We start from the raw sequence: 26,549 nt of genomic DNA on the forward strand, positions 1-26,549 counted from the left end.
GCAACTCCCCTATGAGGAAAGGTTACACCAATGGGAGCTTTTCAGTTGAGTAAGAGGGAATATAAAATAATTAAATTATGCATGGTGTGGAGAAAATGGACACCCCCCCCAAAGCTTTTCTCCCTCTTTCACACCACTGGAACCTGGGATCACCCAATATAGCTCAATGCTGAAAGTCAGGACAGACAAAAGGAAGTACTTCTAAACTTTTGGAATTTGCTACCAGGGGAGATAGTGATGGCCACAAAACTGGACAGTGTTAAAAGAGGATTAGACCATGTCATGAAGGATAAGTCTGTCAATGGCTACTAGTTATCATGGGGATGTACTACCTCCAGTTGGAAGTACTATGTCTCTAAAGACTAGCTGCTGGGAATCCCAAGTGCAAAGAGTGTTAATGTGTTCAGACTCTGCTTGGGGGCGTTCTGCAGGCCATGGAGGCTGGATTTTGGTCTGATCCAGAAGGCTCTTCCAGTATTCTAGTTGTAAAGGTTATAAAAAAGTTCTTCTAGGAAAAGGCAGGGGGGAGCCTATTTTCCCCTGGCAATTTGTGTTAGCACAAATAATGATTGGAAGGAAAAATGAAATGCTCTCATTAGGTATACTACAATAATCTGAATATTGTATCTGCTGCTGTGGACAATTTCCCAGGCTATTCTTCTGAATGAACTATCCAATTTAACTTTCATTTGAAGAAGAACACAGTTGGCAGCTGGATGTCCAAACGGTTGTACAAGAAAGCAGGGGGAACAAATCAGCAACAAAACCCTTCAGCCCACCCACCAGCTGGCTGTGGAAGCTTCAGTGCAGCAAAACAGAATGGAAACTGTGGTGTAGCTGGAATTAGTGTGTACACATTTGTGTGTGCAAAATGCCAGCAGTCCTGTGCTGACCTACTGCTAACTGAGCAACTGCTTTTTCAGCGGAAAAAACACAGAGGCATGTGTTCAGAAAATCCAACAAATTTTGCACTTTATGTGGTTGACACTTTGAGTAGAGCAGAGAAAAATTCTGCAGAATTATAAAGAGTCAAGTTCTGCACATTCTTACCTGTCATCCACCTGTCCTTGCTCAAGAAGGTGCTGACCATCCATGATGATGGAATGTAAAATCTGCTGCCGACTAAACATCTCTGCTTGGAATAGCTAGCATGTTAGAAGTTTAAAAAAGAAGAAAAAGGGGAAAAAATCAAATAAGCTTAAGGACACTGAAGCATTTGGCTCCAAAACATTTTTTCCACTTGGTCAGTATTCTTAGAATTCATCTTTTTTAATAGACTGCTCTAAACAAACAAAGTAACTGGTTATTGGTACCAATTGACCTAAGTACAGTTTCCCAAAGCCTGGATGACTAGTTAAGCAATCAGGATCAAAGTGTCTGGGTTGTTTGTTTTTGTGGTTTTCTGGTTATTTGGTCTATGCCGTGAAAATTGAGAGCACCAAATTTTTAATCCTGTTTTTATATTAATGATAGTATGTTGCTTTCTATGATGTATAAGTACTGTAACACATTTCATATAGTGTTTGCTAGAGATTTTCCTTTTCCTTGTTTAATCTTTTGTTACACAACAGGGGGAAGAAACTTCATTTTAAAGGGTAAAACCCTGGAAGCATACTGTATTCTAAATACAAACAAACACATTGTTTTTTCAACTTTTAAGATAGCGTGGCTGAGCATTCCTCGTTATGTTTACAGCCTGTTCCCTAGAGACCTCTGGTGGCAATAAGCGCCACTGTTAGCTTTCCACAATGGAAGACTTCAAAAATGGAGACAGAAGAATCACATTGCAGGTGAAGGAATATGCAATGATATATTAGCATGTTTAGCCTGATAGATTAAAAAAAAAATGACCAAGGGCTTCAGCTACTGACCTACTGAAGCATCATTTCCCTCCCACCCACTTTAAAAATAAATATCCCAGGATCCTGCATATGAATAACCACAGATCTGCCAGTTCAGTCTATGACCTTTCAACAGTGAGGACAACAGGAGACAACAACCCAACTCCCAATGTCACCCTGTGGAAAAAAATAACACTCAGACAGAGCCATCTATTTAACTGAAGTTTTTATATATACTCAAAACCAGATCTCCTATAGATGATATAAGGATTTGAAGAAAGTAATGTACCCCATAATATATTTACCCTTAACAACTTGGGACCAGTTTATCTAGGAGATCGCCTTGCCCCACATGTGCCCACTCGACTGCTACAATGGGTAGAATTGGCTAACTACAGGTACCATATAATACCCATTTGCCTTTCTAAGTCCTCAATCATTTAGTGTGGCAGCTCCTGCACTTTGGAACTTTCTGTCTGCTGAGATCAAGCCAGCGCCTTCACTGTACTCTAAAAACATTAATGTTTAGACAAGCCTAGTCAGATGCTTAAACACTTGAAGTAATTTGTAATATGTTTTAGCATTTTAACTTTTGTGTGTTTTAAAGTACGGTTGTGAATTTTTCTTGATTTTCTTGTTTTATCTTTTTGTAATCAGCTTTGAGTTTGTTTTTACAACCAAATAGTATATAAATTTTATGAAATATAGCTAGATGATAGATAGATAGATAGATAGATAGATAGATGATAGTGGATGAGGAATGGACTGAGCAAATCAAACTATGAAAATCATTTGACAAAGTAAGACTTCAAATAAATTAACACCTGACTCAGGTACCCTCTTCTAGTTGTAGAACTCAGACTAAGCACTCTCTACAATCATCTTGCACAGTACATTGTGCAGAAATTCTTCTTCTTCTTCTTCATTATTATTGATTAAATTTATAGATACCACCCTTCATATCTGTAGATCTTAGGGTGGTTCACACACAGCAGTTGCTATGGCTGATACCAATGCACTTCCAGCTCACATATAACACAGTTAATCGGAACAAGTGAAGAAGGTTACGGAAGATGACAAAACCTAACACTTGAACAACAAACGCTTATGGTTGCAGTGGTTGCAATCTACAAGCCACTGATCAATCTAGCCACAGATTGGATTGTCAGTTTGCTCGTTCTTTCATTACAACTTGCCTCGTGCGCCCTCTGCTGTTCCAAAAGAAGTTGGTAGTTTCCTGAAATCTCAGCAGCCAATTTCTGTTCCGTCTGAACCAAGAATTCCATCCAAGTCTCACATTTTTCTAGGAAGGTCTGTTGCTGCAGCATGAAGGATTGCAGCTTACTGCAAGGATAAAAGAGTGATTCAGTAACACCTCAGAGCTTGCTAAAACAAATTTACAGCAGTTCTTAAGGGAGCCATTTCACTTCACTTTGGCCTAAATGAGATTATTTATTTATTCATCCTGGGTATTTTTTAAAAAGAAAAAGTACGTACATAAAAATTAATTTAAAACAACTTCCACAGTAAATAAACACACACATTTCTGCTTGCCTATTTCATTAGTTTGAATGTTAGAAGAATATGTTTTCCCCACTTAAAATGTGCCTTCAGTTCATAAACAAAAACCCACAGCTACCTTCATTTTGGAAGAACTGATTTAGCAAAGCAACCTCCGTTTCAATAAATGAAGGGATTAGCTCATTGTTGCTATTTCAGAAAATTCACTAGTAAGTACAGGAGATTACTGTCAGGTAAGTGGGTACAGGAGGGCAATTTCAGGAATGAGTCTTCTGAAGCTTCTCACAGGTACTAACGCTGTGTGCACACACACATGGGGTTGTGCCCTTGCTCACTGCAAGCAGGGCCCCAAAGTTGGCAGGCAGAGGAACTAGTTGAGCTGGGGCAGGGGCAGGAGGGCTGCTGCAGCCTGCTGCGGCTACCCCCTCCAAAGTTTGCTTGAACTGCCCATCCACAACCTTTCATTTGTGCTGAAATGTGTTGTCATGCTGTAGTATGCAGCAGCACCTGTTGGCAGCCAAACTGAAGCATGACAACATATTTTTATAGAAACAAGCAGAACTAGCTTTCCCAACCTGGTACCCTCCAGATACTACCACAGTTGTGGTCCAAAAATATCTGTAACGTACCAGGTTAGGGAAGACTAATGGAGATTATTCTGCTTTCAGGAACACAAGTGAATCAATCAAACTTTTAATTTCTCCCAGTCTTATGAAACTATAGAATAAGTTTAAAAGCCAAACCTGGAAGCATCAAATTTATTTAACCGTGCTACATTAAACCTCCATTCAGTCCAGGTTAAAACTTTGGTCCTTTATAAGTTGTCCCACCTGAATCTTTCTGTGGTTTGTGACGAAATGATGGACCAATGCCTATTTAGATTTTGCATCCTTTTGATTTCTTTATCATTCAGGGGTAGTCTATATCCCAGCTCATTCAGACGATCCATATCTGGTGCCATGCTGCTGAATTTTAACATCTGGCGCTGTATAGTGACAGGGAACAAAGAAGTAATCATAGCATATGTGCTAGGATGCTGATCATCAGAGAACCAGAATGAACATACATATCAGTGCTTTTATGGATATTCATGTAAGATGACTTTCATATTTTAGCACAATTTTAGATTTTAGACACATCCATTACAACAATAAAACATATTCAGTTTAAATCCTTATGTTCTGCTGGAAAACAACAACTCACAGTTTACTTTATTGGGGAAAAGGTTCCCTGAAGTGTTTGTTCTCATTAAACATACTTTAGTATCAGACAAATTTCGCAAGTAAAAAAAAAAGCCACGCTTCTGTCCTAACTCACTTTAAGCTCTTCCATTCTATTTCGTATTGTGGACAGATCAGATGAACTACTTGGGTCTTGTTCTTTTAGCACTTCTTCAGCTTGCTTTATCCAATCCTCTAGTCCTCCTAGGCTCTTGGAAAATGTCTGGTAATCTTGAACCCCAGCCTTGGATTAGAAAAAAAAGGAAAGGAAAGGTCATAAATTATGAAATGTGGGTTTCTTTTGACTAATTGTCTACCAGTAACAGTGTATGTTAGCAGATCTTGCAGCTTGGGTGAATTAGAATGGAATAATCACAGTTTCTGGCGTTCAAAGGCATTATTCATGCAGGAACTATTTATAAGGAAAGTGGAGATGAGAGAGAGAAAGAAAGAGAAAAAGAGAGAGAGAGAGAGAGAGAGAGAGAGAGAGAGAGAGAGAGAGAGAGAGAGAAACAGCAGATATCTTGTCTCAGCAAGTTGGGAGAGAACAATAAACTAAATAGCTCAGCTTTTAGAGGTGGAGTTAACTTATACAGAGAGCTATAAGCAAGTACTGGCTGGATTGCTAGATAAATATGGACTTCTTATTGGCTCTTTTTTTACGTGTCTCCTCATGCCCTCCTACCCTGATATTTTACCAACTGTGAGAATCTATATACTACCCTTTTCTTGTTTTTTTCTTCTTATTTGTTTTGTTTCCTATTTCATGCATAATTAATTAAAACTTTTTTTAAAAATGCAGCAACTTATGCGCTATATACATTGCACAAAGACTTCTCCTCCTTTTCCACAGACATCTGTCCTATTGCCATGGGGCAACTCATCCATAATGTGACCATTTTAGACACAATAAGAGCAAAATGCTAAATAAAGACCAAATATCATTGTTTGGGTGTCATTCATTGCAGACATAGTTGTGGATGAAAACTTTCAGACCAGTCATTCAATATGGTGACTACTATTAAAACAATGTGACAATAATGCTATTCTGCAAAAGCTGGTTTCATTTGCAGAAGTGATAATTACTATTATCATGTCCTAAACAAGGCAGTACGACAATCCCAACTTAAAAATAATAATAGGAATAATTTTATGCCACCCATCTGACTGGGTTGCCCCAGCCATTCTGGGTGGCTCCCAATGAAGTATTAAAATCACAGCAAAACATCAACTTAAAAACTTACATGAATTATGTGAGCAATGGAAGGCACTGGGAAGGAAGGAGCTGTAAGTGTGTGGTAAGGTCTTCCTACCTGTAGTATAGATTGCTGCCTGCTCAGAGCCTGTTCTAAGGATGATAAATTCTGGTTCAGAGAGACTTGACCATACTGGAGAGCTGCTGCTGCAGAAGAGTCCACCTGTTGCTTCAGCTGTTCCCCCAGTTCATGCAGAACAAACAGAGAATCCTGCACGGTCTTCATGCCTTTAAGCAAGTCCTGCAGAGATTGTGATACTTAAAAACAGCATACAAGTAGCTTCTGAGCGGTGATTTTTCATAGTGCAAAGTATTATTGAACTTAGAATATGTTGACATGGACCTCAACATAACTGTTATAGCTGTGCTAGCTCTCCTGGAAGAAAATGGTATTGACCATCTTGGCTGTGAGTCCTAGTGATCTGCACCTTGCCTTGCAGGCAAGCATTTATGTATTCATTCATTCATTCATTCATTCATTACACACACACACACACACTTATATGCCACCTTTATCTTCCAAGGAGCTCAAGATGGTGTACACAGTTCTCCTCCTCTCCATTTTACCATCACAACAACCCTGTGAGGTAGCTTAAGCTATGTGATGATGACTGGCCCAAGTTCACCCAGCGAGCTTCATGGCTGCATGGTGATTTGAAAACCTATTCACTGGATGGTGCAGCCATCACCAACAGTGAAGGCAATACCACAGTCCCAGGACTATGAAGATGTAGCAATCAAAAGAACCTGGGTTCAGGGGTAAGGTGGCAATAAGCAACCTTATCTCATCCTCCCAATTTGCTATTTGGGGGAATGCCTTAGGGTCTCAGGGCAAATTTGGTGTGGGGAAATGTTTTGGAAAAGCTGATCTCCCTGGTCTATGAGTGGCAATGGTCTGAGTGGAGGATCAGGGACTGGAGCCTGGGAGAAGAATGAGTATGGTAAAGGTGTATTGGAAGAGAAGGGAAACACTTTATCTGTTCCCTTGTCAGTATTCAGCTAGTTTTTAAGAATCCTTGCGTATTTAACATTAGGGACCTTGCTGCAAAAAGAGTGTGGACTAATGGCACAGCCTTCAGTTTACTGAACTTACATTGCAATCATGAATCCAAGCAGCAATTTCATCATCAGCAATGTCCTTGCTAGTTGCAGCCTTCAGAAGTTCATTTGTTCGGTCCTCATACTGCTGAACTGTGGAGCAGCACTGTGTGTAATAGTTTTTGTACTTTTGCCAGAGCTGAAGCAGACCCTTACTGGAATGCAGGTGCTCTGCAATTTCTTCTAGAAGGTTGTTCCACCTAGTGATTATAACCAATGGATTGTGAGATAGAGGAGCTCACAGAGGGAAAACAAAATAGGCTATGGAAGAACTTTTGAGTACATCTTCATCTTGGGTTTCAAAACTTCTGCATGAATAAGATGGCAATTTGGCTATTTCTCACAAAAACAATTTGAAAAAAGGAACACCAAGTATGTTGACTAATGGACTTTGAAGCCAATCTTCATAACCCTATGATGACCTTTGTTTTGTTCCAGAAAAAAAGTAATTTAAAAAAGAGAGATGTAGGGGCGTGGGTGTTAAAGAAACCCTTCATTTGAAAACTACATGTGGAGAAAAGAACAAAAAACATTACATAGAATGAAGTGGTAGGCTAAGGAGGTATAATTCTGGACACCATATTGCAGATAGAAGGACCTGTGAATGTTTACTCACATTAAAAAGACAAACATGCAGTAAACTAGTAGATCAGAATTAAAATCTGATCAAAATCTTCTCCCATGGGGTGCTCTAACTCACACAACTTCCAAGGGGGTTTATTAGAAATGTGTGTGTGTTTGAGACCATAATTTAACTGGATTTGGGTGTCTAATTTGCTTTGAAGCTTCTGGTTTATACTGGAACTATTTAACATTTCAAATGGTATCAGAAAATTATTTTTGTTTTGCCTGTTTTATACAGATGACTTGAACAGCCTAGAGTTATACTGGCTCAGAGAGAAACAGATTTTCATTACAGAGCTGGGAGGATTAAGGTAAAACTACTTGAGGAACCTGCAAGCTTGTTTTGCCCCTCCCACCCTTCAGGTACCTATTTGGGATTACGTTTAAAAAATACATTTGGTTTCTTACCTCAAGTTCATTTCTTTCAAAGTGTTATTAAGTACTTCTGTGACAGGTGAGTGGCATTCTTTCAATAACTGATTGGTCACTGATCCAAATTTCTGTAAGCTATGGTCTTGCTTTTCCAATTCATCCTGCAAGTTCTTTAAAAAGGAGGAGAGAGATTAAAGTGGAAAGAAATGTGCAATTGCAACCAGGAAGGAAGACATGGAATAATAAATCACTATGTTATTTATTCACAGGCAGGAGTTACCCATTCAAATTCCAGTTGACATGACTCCAGAGAGACCACGTCGGAAGAAGAGGAGTGGGCCTCTGTAGAGACCTCCAGTGCCACTGCTGTCAGACAGTTGAACAGCCTGAAACACATTGCCTGCCCACAACAGCCTCACATACTCCACCTCAATCCTAGACTTTCCCACTTCTCCCCAGGAGCAAAGGTGGCATTGGGCCTAGCAACAAGTCCAGAGCCAATGATGATGCTCTTTCCAAGCAGTCAGAGGAATTCACCACAAGGTCTACTCAGGAGGAGAAGCACAGGAGCATATGTACAGTGGGACCCAGCAGATAACCAGAAAGGGGTAGGAGCCACATAAGAGGATATAAACCTCCCAGTGTCTTGTGGGTTGCCTATCAAGTCCACAGCTGCATGACCACGCCCAGCGTGCTCCAGCTCTGAGTTCACCTGTTGTCCTTCTCCAACCTGCTTTGCCCTCCTCCCAGGTATGGGGAGCTGATGATGGATTCCCCTATGCATCTGATTATAGGTATGTCTGACTTCACCTTTTATGGATCCCCATTTTTTTTACTTTTTGCCTACTGAACTTCCAGCACCAACTGAAGATTTTTTATTATTATTCCAGCAGGCATTTTAATTGCAGTTTGATTTTAAAGTTTTAAATTTTCTTTTCAGAGTCACACCTGGCAACCTGTTAGCAGGAACTAAAATGATGCTAGGAAAGAAATGTAGAAATCCTAAAGCACCACTGAATGAAGAACACTGTAGAACAAGTTTGCCATGTTTTAAGCACAGTTTTAAAAGGCTTCAATTGGCAATAATTTGCTTCCCTGCAAAGTTTGGAAATTTCCCCTACTTTCCTAAATACACTAAAGGCTTTGATGCTCATGTCCTTACCTGGAGGTTATCAACTTGAACCTTCACTGCTTCCAGGGAACCTGTAAGGAGATGAAAGCGAGATAGCGAGTATCTGGCTTCCATCAGGTAACTATTCAGTTCTTCATAAGCTGCTTTATAAGAGTTCCACTGATCAAGGACAGACTGCAGCAATATTTTCAGCTGGCCAACCTGACAGAAAAATAAACAGAACCAAACAATAAATAAAAAAGGAAAGTATAAATGCCATTTGCTGCCGGTTTAAATCATTCTGAAGACAAGGTTATTATTTCAGATTTTACTATTTTCTCCGGTCTAATATTGACACACACACACACCTGTCCCCTGCAGCCGCCAGCACCACCTATCATGCTGATATGGAGCAGATTTTCAGGAGGCAGAGGGGTCTGCAGTGAGGAGGAAGAATTGCCAAGGGTCACCTCTTCCTCATCAGGGAAAATCTGGATCCAGCCAATAGCCTATGTATTCTTTAGTGTTGTAAGATGAGTTGCAATCCAAACAGAGTAAAATGTTTAAAAAGCTCTACATAAATTCTACACAAGTGAATCAAATTCCTTGGCTAAACTGCAGCAACACATGCACAAATTCCCATCAGCTGCTCTTTGAGCTAAAATTCCCCTCTTCATAAATGCAGCCATACATGCTTACCATGTGGTCCAAATTTGCCCAAGAATGGTTTAGTTTCTGAAGTGTGTTCATGACAACAACAGAAACTTCTTCTTTTTTATTCTGTATCAAGGAAAGGCCACACTGTTCCACTTTCTCGACTTCCTTTTCCTTAGCTTTTATTTGCTGTTCAAGTTCCTGAAAGAAATACAAATGACCATGGTTTTGTTTTAGGTTTTCAACTTTCTCAAATGTCGAAAGCATTAACAGTTCCCGATAAACAGTGAAAGATCTGGTGGAGAATTTGCACAGCTCTCTAATGCAATGGATTTGCCATAAATAATGATTCACATATTGCCATTTCAATTATTTTTAATTAAAACAATAGGCTGTATCAAATGCTGTATGCTTACCTTTCCACTCCTCCTCCCCACACCTCCCAAATCCACTCCAGAGGGTCTCCCAACCCACTGGAGTTACAGGGAAGAGGAAAGAAACAGTAAGTTCCATCACACAAGTGGAACAGTAGCATTGGATACCACCCTGTGTTTATTCAGAATCACCACATTCTGAATATGATTCTGAATGTCACTTAGATTGCTCATGGCCCATAACTAGAAATCACAAGAAGACTTGTGCGTAGTCTTTCGTAAGGTTGTATATTACCTACATTTGCTGTTAAAATATAAATTTACAATTAAATAAAATTACGATTGCAACATTTTTGACAAGTTGTTCCAGTTCTGTTTTCTCAGTATAAAACACTTTTTTTTCTATTTCCTGACAGGCCAATGCTTCACTCTTCATTTTGGAATGGTTTAATGGTTAACATATTCTCTTTTAGATTTACACTGAGGTCTACAACAAAATGTTCAAATAAATAAATAAAATTTAAACTGGCCTGAGAACAAAGGAAAGAAAAATGCACCAAATGCCAAAAATACTGGAAGAGAAATACTTTCATCCTTCCAATCTCATAACTCAATTAAAGTGTCGTGCTTGCTTCTGATTTACTGCATAGATTTTCCTAAACTATTTGAGGAAAATTTGAATGCTATCTATCAGCAGTTAATATAGGAATTGCAACATTTGCATTACATTGCTCTAATGGGTAGTGTTACTCTTGACCTATTAAAATCAGAAGACTTAAGGCTAACTTATGCTGATTGATTTCAATGAATTTACTCTGAGTATAACTAAGTTGAATATCACTCATGTCTAAAGACTTAAAAAAATGATTCCTTTGGGTTTTTAGCAGACAAATTCCTGCCAAAATATGGCCTGGTTTGTGTGACACGCTAAGCCAAGCTGTGGCTTAGGAAGCTTGCAGCTAGTTTGCTCCTCTTGCCCCTTTTTGCTACCATGCCACATTAAGCCAACTTAAAGTTTGGCTTAGTATGCTATCTGGATCATGACTCATGGTTAAGCTCTCTCCTCACTAAACTAAGAACAAACCTTGGTTTGTGGGGGTCTCTAGTGTGCACTGTCACATAAAGACAATAAATTGGATGAGGTTCTAGATGTTTACCACAAAACATCTGGGCACTAAATTATACTTTGAGGTTATCGCATTGCCTAGCAAAATAAGGATGCGGCCATAGAAAGTTAGGCACATCTAAATTTAGAACGTAGGAGTAGCTTAATGTAAGGTCCACTTAGTCCATCATCCTGCTCCCACTTTGGCCAACCAGATGCACAGTACTGTGCTGAATTTTCCTGCGGTCCATGCAAGTTGTCATTTACAGAGAGACTGGGAAATGTCTGCAAACTCCTCTCTTCCACTCTTTAATGTGTTTTTGGCACCTATCTGCAGCCAAGGGAACACAATGTCATTGCCCAGACAGTGGTCCAAAGTTTTCTTGGACTGGGATGTATATCCAAAAGGACATCCCACTGCAAGTATTGTAGTGTGAAAAAAAAGAAAGAAAACAAATACATCCGCATTGAAATGCGGATCCAAATTCAACAGTGAAATCCACCCAGCCTGTTTCAAGCAAACATTAATGTAGTGTCACAATTTTATTTATTTACAACCTCAAGTAAAAACAAATTCTTAGTGATTGTGATTGGTCAAAGGCTTACTTATACAGGATGACAAGCAACCTACTGGGTTAAAATAATGAGAACAGGAGAATCATCATGATCATGTTAAACAATGAAAAAAGGTATCACCCCTCATTTTTTGATAGGTGCCGTTTTGATAATTAAGGTAGACCAACATGATCTGAAATGTTATATTTTAAAAACAAATTTGCTATTTGTCAAGACAAAATTTCTTTAAAAAGACTCAAGACTAGGTTTTCTGTTCATCTAGGCTACCAGATGACCAAAAATATACCTACCCCCACACACAAATGTTTCCCTTCATTTCAAAAATCAAAGAGAATAATTGAAATTCCTGAATACCACCCTGTTCCTGATACTGTGATGTAAGCTTTTTGCCAGCCACTTAAAAGAGAAATATCTTAATGTTTTAATAGAAAATCTGGTCCTTGAGAGAATTGTTTAGTTTTCAAAGTATAGAAAACATTCACCTCAGTCTAGTGGCACATATGAGAAGTTCCGGAAAGGTCTACAGGATTCAGGGTGGTCTTGAATTTAGGTCAGAGCTAAATAATGGGACAGCTTATCAACATAAGAGAGTGATCCAGACAATCCATATTGAATTACACCGACAGAGCCAAGCTAAGATCTGGAATCTAGGTCAGAGCTAAGGAATGAAATATCTTTATCAACATGAAGGGGGTGATTCCAATGATCTACTGCCATATTGAGTTATAGCTAGAAAGTGAAAACAGAACAAGTACAGTAGGCGTCACAGCTTATGCTTGAGACACAATAGAGACATGGCCACACAAAATTGAGGGATGGAAAGGAGCAAGAGGTGTCAGGGCCAAGTAACACCCAGCCAGCTAAAAGTCGTGATGGGCCTGATGGGGGCCAGTAAACTGAAGATGAATCCTGTTTAGGCAGAGGTGCTGTGAATGGGTGGTTGCCATGTTTGGGAATTAGGTATCTGAAAGAGGTTTCAACCCCATCCTCTCAATGTAAAGGGAACCGTCTGGGACTGCTTCTGGATTCCAACCTAGATTCTAAGCACAGCTGTTCCTGGACCAGGACAGCCTGACTTCCGCTGACCATGTCCTAGTGACATCAGGCCAGGATTACTGTAATGTCTTCCAGGTGTGTTTTCCCTTGAAGACAGCCCAGAAACTGCAGCTAGTGCATAATGCAGCTACCCGGTAGATCCAATGGGCCAATGTGCCACAGGTTCTGAAAGCACTCCACTGGCTGCCAGTTACTGGGTCCAATTCAATGCAATAGTACCAGCATACAAATTTCTAGATGGCTTGGCACCCAAATACCTAAAATAATGCTTCCTCGAATATTTGCAGGGGAAGCTCTGTTGGCGATACTGCCCAGCTGGCATTGACCTGTAAGACAGAGTCTTCTTAGCAGTGGTTGCCTGTTTGTGGAATATCCTCCCTGGTGAGGCACCCGTCTCCCTCATTATTAACATTCAGTAGAAACTTTAAAACAGTCCTGTTTACAGAGGCATTTGGTGGCTGAAAAATACTGTTCTTGGCAACCCTGCAATTATTAGCTGTGAGACTACATGACTCTTTAAATGCTTTCGTTTTATTTTTAATTTTATTGTATATGACCATTTTTGTGTTTGCTGGGCTGCTTTGAGAGGAAGGTTAGGACAGAAATGCAGTAATTTAACAATCACCACCACAGCAGTACCTGACAGTCTTTCAAGGCATTCTGGACTGAAGCCTGATCTCCAATTTTCTGTTGTTCCTTCAGTCTCTTCTCCTGAGTTTCAAACCACATCTTCAAGGATTGAACACTGTCTTCATATTCCATCCAAGATTCCAGAAAACCTTCTAACAACTGAATCTGAAAAAGATATGCAGATATTTTAAATAATGTAATTCACAGAGTTGAGGTTCTTTCAGTGGAAAGTACTTCTGTATTAGTTCAAGCTTTCTTGGAACATAGCATTGTTCCGAGAGCATCGTAGGGCAGCGAACTTCAGGGCAGTCAAGTCACCACTTTAATAAACATTAACAGTAAGAAAAAGACTTGTCTGCCTCTTACATAAGGGCAAATTCTTAGAATTTGCCTGCCCCCAAAGGTTGGAGTGCATTTTCATCCCCCCCCCCCCCCGCCGCAAATAACCCTGCTATGAAAATTGCTGGGACAAATACTTTGGTCCAGTACTAGCTCTCACACATAAATAATGGAATTCAGAATATGTATTTCCCTCTGATTAATAAGCAATTTCTGCTCTTGCCATTCTCTGTAAATTTGGTGGGCTTCTTTCCTTACCTTTTCTGTTATCAGGCCCTGCAGGACCTGCCAACGCCTATTCATTACTCCAAGTTGTTCTGCAAAATCAGTCTTGTCACTGCGTTTACTCTCCACATCCTGACTGCTAATTTGTAGTACTGATTGGTTAACAAAGTCTACAGTTAACTGCTTACAGTTTACATCAATCTTGAAACCCTAATGAAAAAGAGAAAGAATGGAAACTATCAGACATTGCTTTACAAAAAAAAAGAAATGAATGCTAGTAATACCATGCTTTGCCAAAAAACCCATAAAAATATATAGCTCTAGGTAATGTATTTTGGAAGGCTAATAATAGAGACAGTGTCACTATGACCTCAAACAGCTAAAGCAATTGTTAAGATACTGGCCTGGTTGGCTCCTCATGTTAAACCATAGTTTAACTATGGTGCTCCTGGTCACAACAGGAGCAAAAAAATACAAGCTTGTTATGCTGACTGAGCCCAGGTTTGTGGTTTGTTGTTTGCTAAACAAACACTGCTCATTTGCATTTAATTAAACATTAGCTGTGGCTGAACATGATGTGCAAACACAGTCACTGAATTTTGGACAGGTTGAAAACCCACAACTGAAAATAAAAAAAATCTGGGTAGTACAGTGGTACCTCGGGTTAAGTACTTAATTAGTTCCAGAGGTCTGTTCTTAACCTGAAACTGTTCTTAACCTGAAGCACCACTTTAGCTAATGGGGCTTCCTGCTGCTGCCACACCGCTGGAGCACGATTTCTGTTCTCATCCTGAAGCAAAGTTCTTAACCCGAGGTACTATTTCTGGGTTAGCGGAGTCTGTAACTTGAAGAGTATGTAACCTGAAGCGTATGTAACCCGAGGTACCACTGTAGACAACTAACTTGTTCTGTCAGCACAAGTATTTATGCTTACACAATGGAAATTCCTCTCCTCTCCCCACAAACATCCTGTGCCCTCTATAAATGTGCTCTGGAGGGTTGCGAACCTCTGGAACAGATTTAGGGACTGCTTGTGTAGGGAAGAAGAAGAAGAAGAAGAGTTTGGATTTGATATCCCGCTTTATCACTACCCGAAGGAGTCTCAAAGCGGCTAACATTCTCCTTTCCCTTCCTCCCCCACAACAAACACTCTGTGAGGCGAGTGAGGCTGAGAGACTTCAAAGAAGTGTGACTGGCCCAAGGTCACCCAGTAGCTGCATGTGGAGGAGCGGGGAAGCGAACCCAGTTCCCCAGATTACGAATCTATCGCTCTTAACTACTACACCACACTGGGAGGGGAGAAGGTGTCATTGTGCAAGTGTAAATTATTGCGCTGACAGAGCAAGTTAGTTGCATGCTGCCCTCTGTGGGTTGAATTTCAAAAGCAGGCCCTATTACAGAGGCCTGGGAAGTAGTACAAGACTCTGCAGACACTGCATTTAATTTTCATGTAGGAAAAAATAATTTTGTTTCAAACGAGTCTTATATTGGATCTGGTATACTAAAACCAGTAATGTCTATACAAAAACTGATTTTAGTACCACTGGAAGTGTTTAGAATTCATAAAGCCATGTTGTTTGTAAAGACAAAAGTTGTTATTTTAATTCAGTCATTCACATCCTAACTCATAGGTATACTAAAATTTTATTATCTTATCTTTGGGCTGATATTCCTACTTTCCAAGTCTCCTGTACCACTTACCTTATATTTCTGAAGATAGTCTTGAATAACTTTGTGTCCTACTACATTTTTAAAGTTTTCCTCATCCTCAGAAATGACATTTTCCATCAATGAAATCCAACTCATGACTTCCACGATGGCATGACGAGAAGGAAGCTTGTCCATTTGGAGCTGCAAGAAATAAAAAAAAAATACATAGTTATGAAACCCAAATAATAAAATCCATGAAAGAATGGCTCATTCTAGAAATATGCAATAAAACATTATTTTTATTATGTTCCATGATACATGTAGACATGTGTAACAAATATCTAAGTTTTTGACAACATTATTTGGCATACTGAAAGAAATAGGGTAATCCCGCTTGACAGATTTGTAGTTTAGATAGGTTATCACCTTTTGAATATTTTGAAACTTGGCAACATCTTTACTGAAATCTGGTGCCTGTTACTGAATGCATTATACAAATGAGACTTCGTCAGTTATAATAGTGCTGGGGTTTTTTCCTGAATATTTTCCTCCTGCAAGCGTACTGAACTTTTCTGCTTCAGGCTGTGATCCAAAGTATACTTATTTGGAAATGTCCTATGGAAATCAATGTAACTTTCTTACAAGTAAATACGCTAGAATCCTCACAGCATGGGGAGTTCATCAAAGATGTCAGCCAATTTGTGGAGTGGCTTTCATGGCTGAGGAAGAAGTAGGATCCTCTTGCAGGGTCCTGGGGGGGGGGCCTGGCCTCTTACGCGGTTGGTGAAATCTTGGGGTGGGGCAGTGACTGATTTCAGCAGGTCTTTTCCAAATAAATATGCTTTGGATCACGGCCTGTGGCAAAAACGTCAGTACACTTCTAGCAACAGAAGATTCAGAAGAAACGGCACCAACTGACAGACCCAGAGATTTAGTATAAAGGTCATACTTATTATATAATAGTATGACCTGCAGTCAAGTCAACCAGATTATGAAAGTGATGGCAGGTGTACTCTGGGCAAGACAGGTAGGGGTGCTTCCCTCTGTTTCTCTGAGCATGTTCACTCTAGCAGGCCTCCATTCCCCAAAATTCTTCATCCTTAGCTAGGGGGATGAGGGGGATGATCTTGTCCAACATTCGTCAAGGCCCCAAAGTGCAACCTATGAAGCCGGTCAGCAATGGAAGTTGTTTGGAAAGTTCTCTTCCCTCAAGGATGCTTCAGGGTACTTATTCTCATTCTTAAAATCCATTTACCTGCCCACGATAAATGTCAATCAAACAAAAATAGCAGCAAGCCAAAAAATAAAACCACACCTCTAACAGCCAATTGGAATTCCAGACAGTATGGAGTAGGCAAAGAAAGGGAGTCCAACATGCTAATCAAATACAACCTCACAAAATTCCCACTCAGCTAAACTGCCCTCCCCCCAAGGGGACTAGCTGCTTTCTAACCAGATCTCCCCCCCCCCAGTGCCAGCAAACCAGGAAAAATGTTAGTGTCAATGCAGGCATTTAAGGATGGTCAAATCCAAAGCACAGTTCCGATAGCAATTGTGGGCTGCTGTTTCTAGCCCAAGTAATCACAAAATCTCCCAGACAGAACCAATAAAGCTTTGGTGTTTCATTCCTCTGACAACTGATCATGGACCAACAATTGGAGAGGGATTTGCAAACAGTCACATATATTGAGCTGTGCTGAGGGGCAAGGCATAGCAATAAGTTCAACAGAGGCATTTGATAGCAGGCATTATAAGATAGCGATACTGAATGAAAGCAGTGTTAATTCATATGCAATTTTGTTGGGGGTATGATTTATATACCTATAAATCCACTTACTGAAACACCACTCTAATAACAACTGGAAACCTCACTGATTTCAGTTAGCCATACTTTCACGTAAATGTGCCCTGGATCACTTGCAAACATAATGAATTCAGATGTAACGCTGAGCATCTACCATACCTGATGCAGTTTTTCTTGCACTATAGGAATCTGTGTGAGTAGCTCTGTCCACTGGTTGTCAATCTGAGACAATCCTGCCCTCAAAGCTGCAGTATCCACTTTCTTCAGTCGCAGGAGTTGGTTTCCAGTACTCAGAACAGTGGATTTCTGCGATGACTTGGCATCAACTTCTTTAGAAAATTCCTGGAAAGATTGGGATTTGGTATAACTAGTTGACATAAACATGCTTAGCGACAAAAATGTTGCCAATCTGCACTATGTATGAAAATAACTTTAAATGCATTGTGTCCCAGGTGAACTCATGAATGTCATTCAAGAGGGCGGGGAATGGTCACAAGCGAGGATAATGTGGGTTATATATGGCCATATACTGGATGATGTCTTCCCCAGCTTGCTTGCTACGGAAACCAATAAGAAGTTGAAATGCTTGGGCCCACCACAGCATAGCATTAATGCACTTTTCCACAAGGCCCATTATAGGGATCCTCTCATAAGCTGCAGATCCTGCCCAATGCCCTCCCACCACCAAAAAGGGGGAAGTGAAAACTGCACAACCCCCAGGCCAATGGTGGTAGTTAGGAAAATTCCTTTCCAGGTCTGTTAATCAGTGACCAGTTTCTGTCCACAGCAAGAACGATTCTAAGCACGGTGTGGTGGGTGGAGGAGTCTGCAATGGCAATGCAGAAGTCACAGCCCAGGCTTGAACCTACAGTAACTTTTTCCTCTGGCTCATGCCATATGCCCCACCTCCAAGGTTTTATGACTGGCTCCCTGAATGAGTCAGGCCAGCATCTAGTGTGGTGGTGCTAAATGGGGAAGCCAACCTACTTCCAAAGGCTCACCAAACTGGGAGCACCTCAGAGACCTGACATGTAATGGCAGCAAGCCAAGAATGATTTTTTTCACTGCGAAAAGTACAAAAGTATAATAAGGTAGTAAGACTTCCAGAGCAGTAAGTCTCTTTAGCTTGTGAGGAAGATAGGAGCTTTGCAGAAACAGTCTTTTAACTACAATGTTCTTTGATTAAGTAGAAAAACTAATCAAAACAATACATTGTAAAGTGGGGTCTTGGTTAGGGTGGTGTTATGATAGCAGGATCTCCCGAAACACAGAGCTAACAAGGATACTTATTGCATCTTACCAAAAATGCATTCAAGTGATCTCTGACTGATTCCAGTTCTTGAGGGACTGTAACCGATTGCTGGGTCCAGAACTCCAGACGATCCATTGCTGACTGGAGCCAATGAATCAGCTCAGCTGACTCACTTTGATATCTATTAGGCAGACAAAGGACAGGCACATTTCATACCTTACTTCAAATATTGCCCCCTTTCCCTAGAGCCACCTCAAACACTGTTTATGAAGGTCTCCCAACCCTCTGCAGCAACTTTTCAGGGGCTTGAGGAGAAAAGAACTTGCAAACTCTGCCATCTGCCCGTTTCCACCCTTGTTCAATGTGATTAACCCTACCTTGTCCAGTGTTTAAGTATAGTTTCCAGTCTATGCAGCTCCTTGGTGACCTTGCTGGTATTATTTAACCATTGCTCCCCTAGTTGGTTTAGCTGAGTTTCTAATTCTGAACAGGTGACGGAGAACAGTAGTCTTTTCCCATCATCCAGTATTTGGTAAAGCTTGGGCTGGTATTCAGTAAGGCTAGATTTCAGATGCTGTCATGGCAGTGAGAGAAAAGAGGCATCATCAACAACATCTTTTCCCAGCAGGTCCCACAGTGGGTTATGACAATTAAAAATCAAAACAGAAAACAATTGAAACAGATTGTAATCACAGGAATAGGGTAGGCTCTGAAAACACACATCTGAAGCGTCAAAGGCCAAAGCACAGAGGTGCACCTTCAGCATTCACACGAAAACTGTATAGTGAAGAAGCCAGTTGCACCACTGTGGGAAGGCAATTTCACAACTTAGGGGCTACCACAAGAAATGCCTTCTCCTAGGTCACCCCCACCCACAAAATTCTGAGACAGGTGGAACTACCAAGAGGACCCCCTCCACTCCATGTTGATCTTCCCAGCCTCTTCCTCTTCAAATTCATTATGAAACCTAGCAAATACTTCTGTGGTGATTAAATCTTTGGCCGTTCTTACATTTTACTAAAAGATACCAATGAAACTGAACATTGGAAGATTTAGGACTAATGGAAGTAATTATTCACACAGCACACAGTCAAACTATGAATCTCGTTCCTCCAGGAGGCAGTGATGGCCACCAACTTGGATGGCTTTAAAAAAGGATTAGACAAATTCATGGAGGAGAAGGCTTTCAATGGCTACTAGCCAATGGGTATGCTCTATCTCCACGTCTTCCAAATACCAGTTGCTGGAAACTATGGGAAAGGGAATTGCTCTTGTGCTCATCTTCTGCTCCCTGGTTTCCCACAGGCATCTGGTTGGCCACTGTGAAAACAGGGTGCTGGAGCGGATGGGCCACTGGCCTAATTCAGCAGGCTAGTCTTATGTTTGCATGTCTTCTGCATATCTATCATGTAATGTAAAAACTAAATTGTCCAGAACGTGCATTTGATTTTAAAACAATTCTCTTTCACTCCCTATTCTCCAATAACATAATTTAGATATGCACACAAATGTTATATGAGACGCAAAAAATGTACACAGTCTTAGTGTCATGTGTGGTAGCAATCATCGCAACGTGTGGCTGGAAGACTCACTGGGCTGGATCCTTAGTGGGAATGGGCAGAGGAAGACCCCCACTCCATGTTGTGTGTGGGGGGACTACTGGGGGGATGGTTACTAGATGTGGTTCATGCTGCAGGTAGAATGTAATACTGGTCATTCCCAACTACGTATCAAATAGCAGGCGGGCTGGTTGATCACTGGATGCATGCCCAATGCCAATGCAAAACGTGCTCTTACACGTAATCAATAAAGTTTTGTCTTAATTTGAATGCAACATAGAACAGAAACCTCAGTCATGCAAACAGCAATCATCTGAGATAAAGCAATAGATGCTTTGTAATTTTGTTGATAATAAATGAATATTTAAACTGTGGAAACCATCAAAATTACCTGGTAAAGTGCAATCCGATCTGCAAGCCTCTCCTCAGATTCCTCTACCAGACCCACACTAGGAATGCTAGTTTCAACCGTCTCCAGCTGCCGTGTAAGATCCTGATAATCTTTTTGCAGATGTGTCCAAGTCTATAAAGGACATGCACATGTTAAAAGCTGAACCAGTGTCTCGGTGATTTCCAAACGCATTATCAAAAGAAAAGTACAATTCTCATTTGGATGCTAAACCATGGTTTAGTGTAACACCACAGAGACAAATCTTCTCCTGGACTCACTCTCTTCACTTCCTTCCATATGGCTGAGGAAGATTTTGCTTTCCTTCAACAGTTTTACAGCTAACTATGACAAGCACTCATAGACTGCATTTGCATTACCATAACCCGGCTTATTAAGCCCCTTGGCTGCTTCTTTGCTCCTCTCTTTGCACAAACATGGCGGGGGGGACGGGACCAGGAAGCCGTTGTTAACCATAGCTTTCTGTTATGTGCAAACTAGGAACTACTGAGTGAAATGCACTTGAAATATCCACATTTTAAGGCAAGAAAAAAAAAGGAAGTTCTTACCTCTAAAATATATTCTAGCTCCACACCCCTCTTGTGAGCCTGTTTTAACACAGCAGAGGCTTGTGCCATCAGATCTCCATGGAACTGAGTTTCCTTCACAAGAGCAAAGCTGCTAATCTTCCTGAAAAGTGTTTCTGTCAGAATTACGTGTGACTCCAGTCCCTGGAAATATTCCTGAAAAATGATACACCCCATCCAAGTATTATTATTTGTATCCAGCTAGACTAAACAGTATGTTCCTGTGCACATTTACTCAGCTATAAGTACTATTGGACTCCATATTACTTACTCCCAGGTAAGTGCATAAAGGACAGCAGCATATATATATTATTTTTAATAAATTATACTAATGTGATGCAAACTTTAGATTTACCTAGATGTTTAAACCATGGGCTGTCCACACAGATCATTTCACACAGATCATAGCCATCATTTCTTTTTAGTGCAACTTCTAGCAGAACAGATGCTGGTGCAGGATTTGTGCATAATTTTGTATGTGCAGAAATTAATCCTTGCTTTATAAACTAGCATTTTGTATTTATATTATTTCCTTTACAATTACGCTAGTAATCAATTATAGGTTTCCCATAGACATTTGGTTGGCCACTGTGAGAACTGGATGATGAGCTAGATGAGCCTTCAGCGTGATTCACCAGAGTTCTTCTTGTGTGCTTATGGTCAACCTCCTGAAATGCAGGAAAGCCTTTTCAACAGCATCCCTCCAGATGGTCAATACATTTCGGCTCCTACTATTGCAACAATATAACATGGGAATATATAAAGTACCAGAAAACAGAATCTATCATTTTTTACCACTATTTTCAAATTATTCCATGTGTCATTAAATCATAACAGATCTCTTTCCAGAAAATGAAGAAAAGAAAAATTAAAAGCAACTACAACAACAGAATGACACTAATGGAAAAACAAGATATTAGCAATAAATTAAATCAAAGAATTACATATTTTTACCTTGTGCTTGTCCAGAAGAATTTGGACTTCTTCTTTAGAGGAAACTATCATTTTCTGGTCAACTGACATCTTTTCTTTGCCAGTTTCAATTAGGTCAGCCAAATCCTGCAAAGCTTGCTCATACTGACCCTTAAGTGCCAGATTTTGGTTTAGCCCACTGCGCCGGGATCCTATGACCATTATCAACTCATCATACATATCCTGACATAGAAGAAAAGAGGCATAAGTGTTCTGCCTTAGAGTCACAGAGAAAACTCATGCAAATATTAAACACTGCAGATCAGGTCAATCCATTTTGCCAGTGTTGGTGTTTCAATGATTATCTGGGTCAAAAATCTATAAAGAATATATTTCATTTACTGGCACAGCAGTAAGTTAAACTGCAAACCACGCCCCCTCCAAGCCGCCCGGTTGGGCACTTACCTGTGGGCGTGGTGTGCCAGCCAGGTGAGTGGGGCAGGGGGGGGTAACGCCCCCTGCGTGACGCAGAAATCGCGTCCCGCCCACAACACCTCCCCTCTTGGAGGAGGAGAGGCTTTATATTCCATCTTTTACTAGGGTTTTAGGGTGGGTTACAAACATTCTAAAACATTCTGCCTGGCGCGCGGGGCGCTCTGCTTCAGCGGGCCCCACCCACCAGGCAGCAGGCTGCTATCCGCAGCTTGGGGAGCCTTGCGGGGAACTCCTGCAGGGCTCCCCACGCTGCGGGTGTCTGCCCAGCGTGAGGGGCGCTCTGATTCAGCGGGCCCCACCCACCAGGCAGCAGGCTGCTATCCGCAGCTTGGGGAGCCTTGCGGGGAACTCCTGCAGGGCTCCCCACGCTGCGGGTGTCTGCATGGCGCGAGGGGCGCTCTGCTTCAGGGCGCCCCACCCGCCGGGCGGCAGGCTGCTATCCGCAGCTTGGGGAGCCTTGCGGGGAACTCCTGCAGGGCTCCCCACGCTGCATATGTCTGCCTGGCGCGAGGGGCGCTCTGCTTCAGGGCGCCCCACCCGCCGGGCGGCAGGCTGCTATCCGCAGCTTGGGGAGCCTTGCGGGGAACTCCTGCAGGGCTCCCCACGCTGCATATGTCTGCCTGGCGCGAGGGGCGCTCTGCTTCAGGGCGCCCCACCCGCCGGGCAGCAGGCTGCTATCCGCAGCTTGGGGAGCCTTGCGGGGAACTCCTGCAGGGCTCCCCACACTGCAGATGTCTGCCTGGCGCGAGGGGCGCTCTGATTCAGGGCGCGCCACCCGCCGGGCGGCAGGCTGCTATCCGCAGCGTGGGGAGCCCTGCGGGGAACTCCTGCAAGGCTCCCCACGCTGCGGATGTCTGCCTGGCGCGAGGGGCGCTCTGCTTCAGGGCGCCCTTCACGCCGGGCGGCAGGCTGCTATCCGCAGCGTGGGGAGCCCTGCGGGGAACTCCTGCAAGGCTCCCCACGCTGCGGATGTGTTCTGGAAGCGCCGGGCGCTCTGCTTTCAGGGCGCCCGACGCTCCGGGAAGCAGGCTGCTATCCGCAGCCTAGACAGCCCTGCGGGACCTCCCGCAGGGCTGCCTAGGCTGCGGATATGTTCCCGAAGCGCCGGGCGCTCTGCTTTCAGGGCGCCCAACGCTCCGGGAAGCAGGCTACCATCCGCAGCCTAGACACGGCTAGCGGAGCGCTGCGCTAATCCCGAAGTTTGGGGCGTGCGGAGCTCAGCGCGCCCCAAGCTTCTGGGTGCCGGCAAGGTCTCCGCTAGACGGCTAGCGGAGACCTTGCCAGCACCCAGAAGCTTGGGGCGCGCTGAGCTCCGCACGCCCCAAGCTTCGGGATTAATGCAGCACTCCGCTAGCCGTGGGAGAGCTGGGTCTCCCATGGCTAGCGGATAGCTTCCTGAAGCCTGGAGAGCGAGAGGGGTCGGTGCGCACCGACCCCTCTCGCTCTTCAGGCTTCAGTGAAAGCCTGCATTCGCTCCATAGGACGCACACACATTTTCCCTTGCTTTTTAGGAGGGAAAAAGTGCGTCCTATGGTGCGAAAAATACGGTAAAATGCTGTATTTCAGATGTAGTCAGCGTGGTGCAACCCCATCATCTCTGAACACTGGTCACCAAGTTGGGGCTGACCGGAGTTGTAGTCCAACAACATTTGGAGTGCACCATAGTAGCTCTCCTGCCACAGAGGCATCCCTGCCCTCAGTCTCAGTTGTAGATGTTGTTCTGGGAATTGTGACTGGACTGCACTGGGGAGAATTGTGTCCTGTTTTTTTCCTGGGTGTCTTGTAATGAATTCAGCGAACTCATAAAAAATATTCTAATGTAGTCATTGAGCTGGGAATTAACTTGTCTGAAAAGCCAAATGAGCTTTAAAAAACAACAACCAACCATCAAAATTCTGACTGATTTCAACAGTGTGTTCTATATGAAAACCATGGGCAGAGGCCACAGTTCAGTGATAGAGCACTATTTGCATGCAGAATATTATGATTTCATTTCCTATCACCTCTAGTTAAAACTTATTGGGAGTCATATATGGAAAAGTGCTCTGCCTGAGACTCTTGGGAGTAATTTGCAGTCAGTGTTGGCAATACAAGGTTAAGTGGCCGTTATTCCTTGTGTCAGGCGCTCTTTATATTCTACGGCCACTGGCTTTCTGCCATTCAGTGACTGCAAAATATATTTGTTCATTGATGTAAAGAGACAACTAAACCCTCACAGAATATGTTATCATGTTATTAAGCAGCAGGTAAAGAATTTGAATGATCTGAAACAGAAAATCAGAAGATGTTGAAAAATGGAATCCATGGGCTCCAACTCTGTGGGGCTTAGGTGTCTTCAGCCCCTCCCCCCCCAAAGTCTGTTGGGATGGGGCTGAGCCCCCACAATCTTGAAGGGCTGGGCCTCACAAAGGTGGCAGACCATGGCAGGCCTTGTGGCGGCGGGCCTCACAGCAGTGGCTTCCTCCCAACGCGTGTCACGTGTGATGTCACATGTGCGCGATGGCCCCTCCCAATGTTGGGCGCAACTCGGCACCTCTGCTGAGATCATATGTATATATCCTATGATTTATGTTAATATTACCTATAAATAATAATTACTTGTTACTTACAAATAATGTAGTACTAACCATTTTTCAAGAACAATTTTACAAAGTTCTTAATAATAGGTTATGTACCTGAAGTTTTGTTAGCTCTTGCATGGAAGATTGGTCAATCTGCAGTTTATCCCCACGTTTCTTTAACTCACTGATTGCTGCATCTAATTCTTTCAGTCCATCTTCTGCTTGTTGAATAGCCTATATAAGAAAGAATTATAACACTGAACCTCCAGTGTCACAACAACAGTGATGCATGATGTCAGAGACAGCAACTCTACAAATACGTTAAGGCTGTCCAGCAAGGTTTTTTACTTTTAGGTTAGATAATATATATTTCCCCTTTCCATGGTTAGTAACAGAAAGAGGGCAGTACCTGCATTTGTTCTGTTTCAGGGCGTTCGATTGCTTCAGCTAGTTTCTGCAGGGCTATGTACTTGTTATCAGCCAGTGATGTGAACATCAGTTTCAGGTCATTCTGTCAGTGAAGAAAATTTTATGTGAGATTTTCAAAATGGTAGAATGTTAGCCAGTGCTTTTTTTCTAAAAAAATGTTTAGGGGTACTCTCATTTTCCTACTCATATTGAAATACTGCACCTCAATGAGGACAAACTCAGATTCACAAAAAAATTAGGGGTATGTGTACCCCTGCGTCCCCCCCCTGAAAAAAAGCACTGGTGTTAGCCATAATTTGGAGCAATCCAATGTCAGTCTCCTTCATTTGTGATGTGAGTCAGTTAGCTTGCAGCCTCTACTACTCATAGTAACTAGAGGACTTCTAGTTCTACATCAGGGATCAGCAAACTCTTTCAGCAGGAGGCACTGTCCCTCAGACCTTGTGGGGGGGGCAGACTATATTTTGAAGGGGGGAAAAATGAAGAAATTCCTATGCCCCCAAAATAACCCAGAGATGCATTTTAAATAAAAGGACACATTCTACTCATGTAAAAACACACTGATTCCCAGACGGTCCGCGGGCCGGATTGAGAAGGCGATTAGGTCGGATACGGTCCCTAGGCCTTAGTTTGCCTATCTATGTTCTACATTGTTCAAATACACTGATGCTACAGTTGAGAAGTGGGTTATCACATGAGCAGTCACAGAATCACAGAACTGTAGAGTTGGAAGCGACCACAAAGGTCATTTATTCCAACCTAACCCTCTGCAATGCTGGACTCTTTCCCCCAACTTGGCCTTTATCCTCAACCAGCAATGTTTTTCTCTCACTCTCTTTCCTTCTTTTGTTTGTTTATTGAACACTGATCATGATAAATGATGCCCGTTTTATCTATTTTATTATTCAGTA

The 26,549-nt window shown here is 42.1% G+C and overlaps 1 protein-coding gene across 20 annotated transcripts in view; it reads right to left on the reverse strand.

The window, feature by feature from the left end:
* SYNE1 (spectrin repeat containing nuclear envelope protein 1) overlaps window positions 1-26,549 on the reverse strand; it is a 276,264-nt gene that overhangs the window by 60,832 nt on the left and 188,883 nt on the right. For all 20 annotated transcript variants that reach the window (XM_083607892.1, XM_083607884.1, XM_083607889.1 and 17 more), the window contains 20 exons: window positions 25,619-25,720; window positions 25,324-25,443; window positions 22,196-22,396; window positions 21,224-21,397; window positions 20,658-20,789; window positions 19,085-19,281; window positions 18,756-18,888; window positions 17,615-17,797; window positions 15,703-15,852; window positions 14,035-14,211; window positions 13,447-13,602; window positions 9,742-9,897; window positions 9,094-9,264; window positions 7,968-8,101; window positions 6,931-7,135; window positions 5,896-6,078; window positions 4,680-4,826; window positions 4,193-4,347; window positions 3,038-3,185; window positions 1,051-1,145 (listed from right to left, as the gene is read on the reverse strand). In XM_083607892.1, coding sequence (XP_083464018.1) covers window positions 1,051-1,145; window positions 3,038-3,185; window positions 4,193-4,347; window positions 4,680-4,826; window positions 5,896-6,078; window positions 6,931-7,135; window positions 7,968-8,101; window positions 9,094-9,264; window positions 9,742-9,897; window positions 13,447-13,602; window positions 14,035-14,211; window positions 15,703-15,852; window positions 17,615-17,797; window positions 18,756-18,888; window positions 19,085-19,281; window positions 20,658-20,789; window positions 21,224-21,397; window positions 22,196-22,396; window positions 25,324-25,443; window positions 25,619-25,720 — 3,119 coding nt within the window. The remainder of the gene's footprint in view (window positions 1-1,050; window positions 1,146-3,037; window positions 3,186-4,192; window positions 4,348-4,679; window positions 4,827-5,895; window positions 6,079-6,930; window positions 7,136-7,967; window positions 8,102-9,093; window positions 9,265-9,741; window positions 9,898-13,446; window positions 13,603-14,034; window positions 14,212-15,702; window positions 15,853-17,614; window positions 17,798-18,755; window positions 18,889-19,084; window positions 19,282-20,657; window positions 20,790-21,223; window positions 21,398-22,195; window positions 22,397-25,323; window positions 25,444-25,618; window positions 25,721-26,549) is intronic.

This window comes from Podarcis filfolensis (genome assembly GCF_964270895.1).
Source record: "Podarcis filfolensis genome assembly, chromosome: 3".
Lineage (NCBI taxonomy): Eukaryota > Metazoa > Chordata > Lepidosauria > Squamata > Lacertidae > Podarcis > Podarcis filfolensis.